Raw genomic sequence first — 12,715 nt, forward strand, 5'->3', positions numbered from 1 at the left:
TATGGTGAAATTACAGGCAAATGGGACTTGCCACCTTATGTCTATGGATGTCGGGCGCAATGGCAGTCCTCTCAGATTTTTGTGATTTAAAGCTCTGAATGGCACTGCAACTGTTATGGACAGACATGTAGCTTACCATCAGGCGCACGACTTCTTTATCCCGTCACTTTACATTAGTAATAATAATAATAATAATAATAATAATAATAATACTAAGTATTTATTTTTGTTGAATGAAGAGTATGAAATATTCTAGACATTAGCTACCGAAGTAAGTAGTCTAATCTACTTTTACGTTACGTTATAAAATATAACTTTAATTGTATATATGTTACTGTAAAAACCCATATATTAGTTAATCTTAGGTTTTACAAGTAAACCTTAGAATTTACCGACTAGAGTTGGTACATGTAAGGATTTATAAACGAGGGACGATTTTTTCGGGCCATTACAATTCGGTAAGTGCTAGGTTTTACCATCGATGGTTGGTAAACGTTAGTTTAGAGAATAAAATGAGTACTTTTTAATCATTTACATTACTAATCAGTCTAATCCTTACCTATTTCAAATTATTTTCATTTTCTTGAAGCGAATTTGTTTGCGTTTCCCAGCTTGTTTTCAGGTCAAATTATATTATGCTTAACATGAGGGGTATCGTTTAACAAAACTGATTTAAAAGAATTTTATACAAATATAATCAACGTTTAAACCAGGAGTTAGATGTAATGAAATTTAAATAAACTGGTGTTATGCTGAGTGCTAGCGAAAATGATCATTATTATAAATGAGATTATAGAATGTAAGTTTATATTAAACGTTCGTTATATGAAGAGAATTGTTATATTTAATTATGTTTATTTGAAATAAAATTACGCCAATTAAGCGTTATGTTACTATTAGGTTTTTATATGATATATTACACATCCCTTTTTCAATATTTACCGTGTTTTTGAGGTAAATCCTAAGATATACGAAGTGATGGTGGTAAAATATCGAAATGAACGATGATGACATAACTTTTCGGCCTTTTACCATTGAGGGTTGGTGAATCTTAGGTTCTATTGGAATATCTTAGAATTTACCGTAATTCGGGTTTTCACAGTAACATATACAAGCTCGACCAATATAATTTGAGAAAATCTTTGGTTTAAACTTATTTTATCATTTCTATCAGAAACGCTATTCTATGTTTAAAAAAGTAACCTCATTAAAGTCTAATCTCTTACTTAACAATTATTTAAAGAAAATACATCAGACAAACGCGAAGCTCCAAGGGGTGCTTTTGCGGATGGCAATAGGCGTTAATTTAATTACTACGACCCATGATATTTTGTTGCCCGGAAGTATACGCCTACCGCTAAGTAATGAAGTTACTGTTACACTACCGCAATAATAAAGAGTTGGTTCCTTAAATCGAGGTGTATTTGCACTACTGGCTGAATGAAGAAATGCCAATAGAAAGTTGTAACTAAACGGGCAATGTATGTGTGCTTTATCGATTTAGTTCTAACGTGAAAGTATTTGACAGTCTTCAACCTAAAAATTAAACTTGAATTATTTATCTAACATATTTTTTGAATTTCGAAAAGAGTATATTTTGAAACAAAAGGGGGAAGTGGAAATTAACCTTAAGTAAAATTTCTTTGTCACACAGCTTATATCTCTAGACAAAGTTCACGTATACAATGTTGCATACATATTAATTACAAATGCTTATAAACTTTCCACACGAAACAAACTTGAAGCCTTGTAAATCAAAAGCTAATTTATTCTGAGATTTGAAAGCCTGAAGATACGTGCCGTAATGTGTTCTTTACATCAAAAACACATTTAAAAGAAGTTAGATTGGCTTACGGGAGTTGGCGTGCGGCCATACATAGTTGGAGCTCCTTGGAGCCTTTTCGGCGCCCTAAAGCCTCCCCCTAATCTTCAAAGACTCGCGCAGATTGTTTGCAAGAGTCCGCCGATCAAAATATGACGGTCCAAACTTTCTCTACATAAATTATTTTGGCAAATTCGACAACCGAAAAATCCGGGGTCGAGTTTGATCAAAGTAGAATGAATATATGGGGTAGTTGTTCAACTGTTGTCTTTCCCAAATTAGACACCCCGTAGAGTTTTTGAAGTTTTTAAATTATAAGAAACATTCAAAGGTGAGTACGCATAGTATAGAGGTTACTAGTAAAAGATTGGTGTTTTAAAACAAGCTTTATTTAGTACATAACCTACTCATTTCGTATCAATAAACGTGAAGTTACGTAGGTATATATGTACTGAGGTATTACACATCTCTCACGTCCTTTGAAGAACGCACAACAGTCAATACACTCTGTTTATTAAAAAGACACTCGCTTTAGCTTAAATGATATATTTACAAAATGCCTATCTATGTAGCATCCGTCTTACAATAGCATTTTGGCAACGTGTTAACGGTAACATTTACATTACATTTTTATTATAATCTTTAATTGACAGAAGATATTGTTCAAATCAATTTATGCTTAAAACATAACTTGCCTCAATGAACACCATATTTTGAAAAGACGGAGAAAATAATTTATCGTATTTAACTTTTTAAATTAACTTCGCTATAAAAATCAAATTCATAGATAGAAGTAAAGTTGTTCATATCACAACAAACATGAAATTTACAGAAGTATAAAAGAAATAATTCGATTCTTTAAAAATATTTTTTTTTCTAAAGGTTTACGTTATTTTATTCCATTCAGTCTTACTCTATATTAAAGTAATATTATAGTGCACTGTATATTATATAAACGCATGTGCAATGATTCGCTATACTATTCGTGGCTCAACAGACCATCCATCTTCTCTACAAAAAGTGCATAAAAAGGTCGAAAATACACCAAGTTCCTATAAAACTATAAGTTCAAAATGCAAATAAAGTTCCTTTTGCTATTGTACTAAATTCGAAAAATAAGTATTTGGCGATATCTCATGTGTGTTACACACTTACAGTTTCCTATAAATGTGAGCATCTAAGTTTCTCATATTTTATTTGCAAAGCTAAAGTTTTTCCGCGTAGCACAGTCATAATTATTTCTTTTTTTTTAATGAGCGCTTGTACTCGTATGTAGTGGAAAAATATATGTTCTATGTATAATATCACTATCTAAAACAACGAAAATTGGTCGATTAAGAACTGAATAAAAATTAACAACTTATTATTACTTTAACTTGGTGTAATATTAAATTGACGTACGTGTACTCATAAAAATATCTGCCAAACCACGAAGATTAAACTTACGCCAAGGAACTGTTGTACATCATAATAATTTACTATATCATATTTAATAATAACAACAACGTTTATACATATAAAATATTATTCGGTTTATGTTTTAAACGTAAAACTAATAACTATTGTATGTATAATTTATGATAATACGGTCACTACTAATTTATATTTTATATATTCTAAACTAAATTACCTGTTTTCGAGGACAATTATATTTTTACATTTAGTTTAAAACAATCAAGAAATTTGCATACAATTTTGGGAGAGTGAGGGTGAGACGCGTTGTTTAATCTCTAAAGCTCATTTTAGGACGTTAGTTACAGCACTAAACTTTGAATATGTGTAAGCAACGGAGAGTTTCGTCTACAATCTTCAGAATTGTCTACAACTTAAATATAACTTTGAAGTAACATTGTAAATTAATTTGGACTACGTGGTACTGCCTTGGCATATTATAAAGGCTACTAGTAGGATAGGCGATTCCAATTAACTGATTTCAATGCTTATTTGTGCTAATGTGCGGCTTTTCCTAAGATTGCTTATGTTAAAATATTATTAGGTAGCGTAGGTACAAACTGGACTGTATGTTTGCGTAAACTTAATAACTCATAAGTATCTAAAAGAATACTGGTATGATAAATAAAATTAAGCTCCATAAATGGCTTCTTCTCCAATCAGCGTCGCCTGTAAGGAGAAAAGTACATTTTGAATATTTTCATTTCATCAAAGTCTATACTCTACCTTTACAAATTAGTGTTGAATTGTTACTGTGTTTGCTAACTAATGCCTTATTAATATGACATTTATAGGTGATATTGTAATTAAAGTTTAATGGATACTATATTATCGACACTAAGTCTTCCATTAAGTTACCTGTCACTTGCGACGCTCCTCCCACCCAATTCAGATGCGTCTTCCCACCACCTTCGTCTGGCTTCTGTTTCCCCTTATCGATTTCATTCAGATTCGATTGATACTTCGTTCCTGGACAAGAAAAATAAATTGTTGTTATTGAAAGAACAATCATTATGGAATTTAAAAAAATGAACAAAGAAGAGAGAATAAAGATGATAGATATAATGGAGCTCATTTAGAAAAGGTTTCAATATGGCAAGGGACGAAATCGGATGGTGGCGTCGGGTAGGCGACGGCGACGCGTTATTGAAAAGTTGCGCAATATTGTCGAGTGGCCGGCCCAGCCGTAAAATCGTAATGGGCACAAAAAATAAAACACTATCGGTATGTGCGACGTCGACTATACGCCTGCCACCGCGTCCGCTCGCAAAAACAACCATCTGCAAAAGTTACACTTGCGCCGCGAGGGAAGCCTAAATGGATTTTCCAAGTTCACAGAGCGTTTTAAAAATATACGGTATCCTTTAAAAACTTGTTTTATTTCATATATTTTCCTTGTCATAAGAAAATAAGCTCTTTTGGTGTGCTTAAAGTGCTATTTTGCAAAAGTTAAAGCTATAGCATAGCAATATGTTGACTGAGTGAACGAATAGTTTGTTGTAATAGGTTATCTCGCAAGATGTCAGTGTCTGGGGCGGGCGGCAGGCAGTATGTCCAACTTCCTAATATCGTCGCATAATGACGCGTACATACAAACTTATGAGAGTTCACATAGCTAAGTGAAGTAAATTGTTTTATTAATATAAATAGCTAAATTTAGGTCCGTGTTTTCGTGTTTTGAAAGTATAATTTAATTATACATTTTATTAATGGTTTGCGTTTGAGTATCAGTAGAGCTTCTTGTGACAGTTAAAGGAAAGTACTGCCGTCTATCCATATTTCTGCCACCAAGCAGTAACGTGAGCATTGCTTCGTTCCGGTTTTGAAGGGTAAAGCCGGATTTACATTTGTCTGACGTGTCGTGTCGTGAAACGTCAGAACGGTACCTATCGGTTTCATACACACAGCACAAGCCGTCACAGCAGATTGCGACACCATACTGAATGTATGAAACCGATACCGTTCTGACGCGACACGACACGACACGTCAGACAAATGTAAATCCGGCTTAAGGATGTTGGTGAAATTAAAGGCACATAGAACGTATTAACTTATTGGCAGTCCTCAGATCTTTGCAATTTAAAGCTCTGAGTGCTGCAACTGCTATGGACAGGCGTGTCGCTTAACACCAGGCACTCGACTTGTTTGTCCTGTCACTTGTTATCATAAAAAATTATATCAGACCATAATAATTAAATGTTATAAAACTATTAACCTACTCTTGCGACTCTTTCACTGTAAAAGATTTATTCCCAACTCTTCAATGAAGACGATAGTCGGTGATTACTCTAATCTTTAATAAACAAATAATATAACTTTGTAGAAAGTAATAATTTCCACATATTGTATAAAATAATATATTGGCGATAAATAATTGTGTTGATAGTTGTTTATTATTAAAAACTACGTCCAATGACGTACGTGACTTGTATTTACGGAGTATGAAGAAATTACCTTTTATTTAAATTTAAAAAAGACCTTACAGTGTTTAATACGAGTAAATAAGTAAATTTAACCTGTGCGTAACCTAGTCACTCAACGATGTATGGGGCGAGCAATGCTCGCCATTTCTCTATGTGATCGAATCAGAAATGAGGAGATCCGTAGAAGAACGAATGTCATCGACATAGCTCAAAGGATTAGCAAGTTAAGTGGCAGTGGGCAGCGCACATAGCCCGTAGAACTGACGGCCTTTGGGGCAGAAAGATTCTCGAATGAAGACCATGAACCGGAAAGCGTTCAGTGGGACCGCCCCCTATTAGATGGACGGATGACCTAGTAAGGGCGGCGGGTAACGGATGTACGTCGCGTCCGTCCGGCTAGTCTGACAATCTTTGGGGGAGTCTATGTTCAGCAGTGGACGTCTTCCAGCTGATATGATGATGATGTAACCTAGCAATATACATGTTTTGACTTCGCGCTTGCCAACACACAAATTATTCAAAAACTAATGAGTTTTATGTATTCGTACGTAGTTTAGGTGACTTAAATATCATTTGCCTACTGTAAAACGGAGAAAACAGTTTTGAGGAAAACTTATTCAACCAAATTTTGCCGTTTTCAATCCGCATTGGTACAGCAAGGTAGAGTAAACCATGCTCGGAAGCAGAACGTATGTGTGAATCAGGCGATTGATGTATAGACATCATCATGCCGACTATCCAAATTTTTCCAATCTGTTTACGTTTCTATCTTTTACATTTGATGATAGTTTGCAGTCGATATAAAGATTAAAAAAACTAATATGCAATGTACCTCTGCTTTATCATATAAATTAATTTAACGACATCATAACGCGAAAGCCGGCACATCTCCGTGCACTTCATAAAATGTTTGTTTATATGCGATTTGTTTACGCTTTACGATGCCGTAATATTCGAAGTCAGTAACCAAACAACCGAGACGGCGACAACCAGATCGCCCTGCCACATTTACGGTCTATAAACAAATATAACGACCACTAATAATAACTGAAACAGCAAACAATGAAAACAAGCCAACCGATCTCGTGGGGATACAACCCATAAAGGTATTTATTAATCTCTTAATAAACAAAATCACCGACGTAAAAATGTTTGGATGCGTTTTATAGGCGTTATCAGAAATTAATGAACCCACTCCGCCACACTATTTGTTAATAGTTTGAATATTGCCGTGCCCTATCGCGTTTATAGATTTTTATTAATAGAGTGTTGTTAAGTAATTTTTTTTTTTTTTTTTTCTGTTAATATTTATTTAGATTTTTGATGACTGTTGTATTGGTTTTTGTACGCTATAGTAATAATCATTCTATTTATACAAAATAAATACACAATACTAAAATAGAGCATGCACGAAAGTGCACAATTTTATAGTTTCTTTTTTTTATAATCAAATGACGTGACGAATAAGTAACAGTTGCAGTGCCACTCAGAGCTTTAAATCGCAAAGATCTGAGGCGCACTGCCATTGCGCCCGTCACATAAATTGACAAGTCCCAAGTGCCTCTAGTTTCACTAGCTCCCTCACCTTTTAAAACCAGAACACAAATAATGCTAACATTACTGCTTGGCGGCAGAAATAGGTAAGGTGGCAGTACTTCCCTGGACGAACTCTTTCGCAAGGAGCTCTACTGCTACTAAAAAGTTAAATATAGGTTGTGCGCAACCAGATGGCCACGCGCACAGAACACTTAAGTTTGTGGTCACGAGTTAGGTTTGTGACAGACAGGGATAATAAGGTCCGTGACAAAGATGTATTGCTACATTCTTTTGTACAGACACCACCGTAGTAAACTTTCTGTCTAATTGCAAATGTTAGTGCGGTCGTACGATGTATTTGTTCCTCATACTCATAAATTAATCAAGCTTACACTACCAAATATAACGCAAATGTCATAACAATACTATGTACTAAAATTGTGTAATTCTGTTTTATATTCGAGTAACTCATGTTACCGGCATGACTTGCTAAATATCGGAAAGTCGCATATATTATGTTATTGCCAAAAATGTATAATATAATTTTAATTACATTTACGCTTTTTATAATAGAAAGTCAAATGTAATAATAATTACAATAATTTGTGTACTATGTGATTGCTTGCATACAAATTACATTAACAATTATTTATCTTTTTTAAATACAAAACCGCCGTGAGTAACTAAAATAACGGATAAGTCACTTTAAGTCGAATTTTTGCTCGACGTGTTTCGAACCAATTCGTTGTCCTTAATCATGAGATTCTTTAGAATTAGAATAGAATTAGACGAAAAGTCCTGGCAGCCCGATCCCTCATAACAGCAGCGGGCGCAGGCGGCGTTGGCAAGAAACTACCTTCGTTTGCTTTATTTTGATTAAAGTCATTTGCAGGATTGCGCACTACATTAACAACGTTACTTTCTAAAGACTCGTCTACACTAACCACTGACGTAGTACCTAATTGGTTCGTAACATGTTGAGCAAAAATTCGACTTAAATGCGTGAGTTATTCGTTATTTTAATTATTTATCTATTGTGATTAATTTCTGCGTTTTGTGTCAGTAAAATTAAACATATTCTTATTTAATAACGACACACATGCATATATACGTCGAGACTGTTGTGATGCAATTATTGTTCTAACAAGCCCATAAGCAATAGATGAGTTACGTCTGTTTTTTCTGTACTCAAAATTATACACTTTTTTAGTTCTTTACGTTACGTATGTATATGTAAGTACGCAACAAGTTTATACTGTACTAAGCTGCGTCCACAAAAAAATCTTACAAAATAGCGATACGAAATGGATTTGGGATTGTTGCAAAGTTCGAGTCCGGAACTTATAAAATGTGACAATACAACATCGTCAGGGACTTGTCTCAGTTGAGATCGCAGCCGTCATTGTTCGTATTTAACACGGTCTTAAGTCCTTGCAGTAGAAGAGATCTTGAAGTTCGTCAACACAAAGAAAACGTGAGTTTATCACTCATTTCAGTTATTTTGATTGGAAGTTGTATTAGTAATCAGATCTTTACGATTTAAAGCTCTGAGTGGCACTGCAACTGCTATGTACAGGCGTGTCGCTTACCAACAGTGCGTACTACTTGTTCGTCCCATCACTTAGTGTCTTTAACAAAAATTTTAAAAAGTTTTGCTCCGTCATAGAAAAATCAACCTATTCATATTTGGTTTATTTATATAATTCAATATAAATTATCGAAAATATGAAAAATAGCTAAGAAATGGCATGAAGCACTTTTTAATTTGACGCTAAAACCTAAAAAACACTGTTAAGAGACTATACAACCTCAAATAGCTTTGGTTAATTCTGCGTAACAGCGAAAGTATTGAATTAAGCTGTATTCAATAGGTACATTACATACACCATTTTTTTTTTCAACTGAACTAAATACAACGGGTATACGTGAGGCGCACTATAAGTTTCCGGAATAAATAAGAAAAAAATACTATAAATGGTCAGAAATGAATTTATTATCGAGTTTTTAGGTTTTCGCGATTGTTATACATAAGGAAATGAAACTATTTTTCCGGATTTAAATCGCGTATATTTGTTTTTTCAAACAAACCGACGTTTCGGGCCCTTTACAGGTCCCATGTTCACGGTTCATTTCCTAAATGAATTATTGTTTCTCAAAATATTCTCTGTTACTGTTCACTTTTTTAACCGACTTCAAAAAAGGAGAAGATTCTCAATTCGACTGTATGTCCTTTTTTTTGTATGTTAGTTACGCGATAACTCCCGTATTTGTGAATTTCATGATTCTTTTTTTGTTGGAAAGGGGGTACTCCCATAGTGATTTTGAAGAAAATCATCCACCTCTGAGGGTGGCTGTTCACGCATGAAGATTCATTTTTATAAATAGCGCCTAACTTTAATTTAGGAGCAATTATTTTAATGGTTGATTTTGCTAGAAATGGCAAAGCGTTTTTCTCTCGATATACTTTGAGTAGTGAGAACCGATTTTGTGTCCACCACCAGTGTCAAGTCCTGTTTATTGGCGAACTAGGATATATTTCAATAAAACTTGACAAGTAGACGTAATTCCACGTACTTTTGAGGTCGGTTTTTTTAGTACTCTGTACTGAGATTATCTTATGAATGAACCAATTTTTTATGCCAAAACATTTATGCCACTTCTGCGAGACAATCTCTGAAACATTTATGCCACTTCTCCGTGACAATCTCTGAAACATGTTTTTTATACTCTTCGACAGCCTCTTCAGGTGATGAAAATCGTTGTCCGCGTACCTGGTTCTTAATTTTTGGAAATAAATGAAAGTCACAAAGTGCCAGGACGGGACTGTACGCGGGAAGGCTCATAAGGTCAACGTTGTTCACCTTTATAAATTCATTTGTCTGTCTGGCCGTGTGAGAACTGGCATTACCGTGGTGCAAGATGATACGGCGTTTACGATTACTTTTACGGAGTTTATCACTAACTTTCGGCAAACAAGTGGTAGTGTACCAATCACTATTCATGGTACATTGATTCTCCAAAGCAACAGTAGCCACGTGTCCAGTTTTATTTAAAAAAGAAGCAATCGTCCGCTTAGAGGCACTTTGCACGCGCGCCACTTTGGTTGGTTTCGGTTCATCTCGAAAGACCCATACGCTCGATTGCTGCTTTGTTTTAGGATCGTAACTTTAAATACATGTTTTGTCATCTGTTACTATGTCCCACACAAAATTTGACGCCCCTTTGTTGAATCTGGTAAGCATGGCATTGCACCAAGTGACGCGATCCGTTTTTTGAGCCTCAGTCAAATTGTGAGGGATCCACCGAGAGCACAGCTTTTTCACACCCAAATGTTTGTGTAGTATTGATTGTATTTGACGCATGCCTATGCCTAAAGATGCCCGATTCTTATGGTATATCATATGCCTGTCTGTTTTGATCAGCAGTGGACGGGCGACCATCACGAAATTCGTCACTGAGATTTACACGACTGCATTTGAATTCTGCAAACCCGCTATAAATAGTCGTCTTGCATGGTGCTTCATAGCCAAAAGCAGTTTGAAGCCGAGCGAAGCTCCGCTGAGCTGTTAAGTTACACATAAAGTCGTAGAAAATCATACTACGAAAATTTTCACGAGTTAAATCCATGGTTATGTAGACAACCAATTTCTAAACTCACGCTACAATATAAATATATATATACTCAAGTCCTTACCATTAAGATCGTATTTCCAGTGCTTGAAATCATACTCAAGTCTGCTCAAATCCTGACTTGAGCATTGAGTACAGTTCTGGAATACGACCCTGAGACTTGATTTCATTTATTATCATATATTATAACACTGATTTAATTATCAGTCAGTCGATATACCTACTTTAACGCGGATTCTTTATTTTACTTATCGTGTCCCATCATTGGTTCATGAAGTTTGACACGAGTCATTTTAAACAAGCTGAATTTTACAGAGTATAAAATAAATTTTATTATTACTAATAAGTACACAATTTTGATGATGTCTCTATTAAATTAGAATATCGCAAGTTCGAGTAGTGAAATATAGCATTATTACTGGTAAGAGTACAGTAAAGTATGTAATAAGTCTGAGTATTATGGTTATATTATATATATAAAGCTACAAGTTTAGACTCACTTAGAAAAATAGAACGCATACTACCCGATATGGTAGAAAAAAGATATTTATACCGTTGTACGCGGGTAGGCTCCAAGGCAAAGAATCAAATATGAAAAGACCTGAATGTGGAAAATGTAAACGAGTAATACACGGCCTGCAAAAACTATAATACATGGGGGGGATTTTTGTGCATTTTATGAGATACATCCAGGTCAAATTCCGCGGGAAGTAAAAAATGTTCGAAATTCAAATAAACAAGATGGCCGCCATACAAATTTCAAAGCCTCCTTTCACGGCAACTATTAGAGATAGGTAGGAGGTGCTTGAAGGAATGTCATAGAGGGTAACACTGGTCAACTGCCTGGGTTAAAAAAAATTCAGATGGCGATTTCAAAATGGCAGCCGAAGAAAAACTTGCATCGATCCGGCTGAAAATTGGTATGCGAGGGTCTTTAGGAGTCCTTAATCATAATTCAAAAATTTCTTTTCGCCATTTTCCAATATGTCTACCATACAAACTTTTTGGCAGCACATGGAAATTTGCTCTATTCCAGCTGAAAATAGGCATGAGGGGCCCTCTATGGGTGTTTAATAATAATTTGCAGTCAAAATTTACTTTTTGCCATTTATCAATATGGCGGCCATTAAAGAGCTATGTTAATTTTTTTAAAGTCATAAGTGCCGAGGCCATAGGCCGAGGTATAGCGGAGGGCGAAGCCCGAAGCGTCCACACACCACCTTACGTAGCTAGTATACGGGGACTAGATTTCACAATTGTTCAAAATGTAAGGCATACTTCCCGATGTAGTGGAAATAATATCTTTATACAACTTATGGCGTTGTTGTATCTCGACCGTCTCTCTGTTACATTCTTTTTTATTGGAAGCTATGCCAAAAAGAGAAGTATTTAGGGAAAAAATGCCAGACAATCACATCAAATTTCTGGTCCCAAACTAGGGAATTTCCTATACTATGAGTACCAAAGTACCAATAATTCTGAAGGCAATACCCAGAATGCCCTGACCAGGACCAACTTAAAAATATTTTTTTCATAAATTGGCTCAAATAAGAATATGGAACCTCCTCATCAAGCGCCAATAGTACTAATCACTGTGCTACCGAGAGCATAAGCACACCCCGTAATCTGAAAGCGACCACGCGCTGCAGGCTGAGCCCAATCCCACCGTAGGTGGGGTATAGGGCTCGTTTGTATCTATAATAATACAACCGGATTGAGAATATTGCATTGTAAGACATTGTCTGTCGGATAAAAAAGGATTTATGCCCGATTTTGGAGTCAAGTTTACCAAATTTAAAGTTTGTTGTAATTACTAATACAAACACTTAGAAAAAATTCCTTCGATCCGGCC

At 35.2% G+C, this 12,715-nt stretch overlaps 1 protein-coding gene across 3 annotated transcripts in view; it reads right to left on the bottom strand.

The window, feature by feature from the left end:
* Positions 1-3,326: 3,326 nt before the first annotated feature.
* The window catches only part of LOC113230360 (lachesin-like), a 117,004-nt gene continuing 107,615 nt past the window's right edge, over positions 3,327-12,715 (bottom strand). For all 3 annotated transcript variants that reach the window (XM_026464260.1, XM_026464259.1, XM_026464261.1), the window contains exons 8-9: positions 4,133-4,243; positions 3,327-3,943 (exon numbers count right to left, since the gene is read on the bottom strand). In XM_026464260.1, the coding sequence (XP_026320045.1) occupies positions 3,876-3,943; positions 4,133-4,243 (179 nt within the window). In that variant the 3' untranslated portion in view covers positions 3,327-3,875. The remainder of the gene's footprint in view (positions 3,944-4,132; positions 4,244-12,715) is intronic.

The sequence above is a fragment of the Hyposmocoma kahamanoa genome, unplaced genomic scaffold (genome assembly GCF_003589595.1).
Source record: "Hyposmocoma kahamanoa isolate Upper Pololo Valley unplaced genomic scaffold, ASM358959v1 63, whole genome shotgun sequence".
Taxonomy (NCBI): Eukaryota; Metazoa; Arthropoda; class Insecta; order Lepidoptera; family Cosmopterigidae; genus Hyposmocoma; species Hyposmocoma kahamanoa.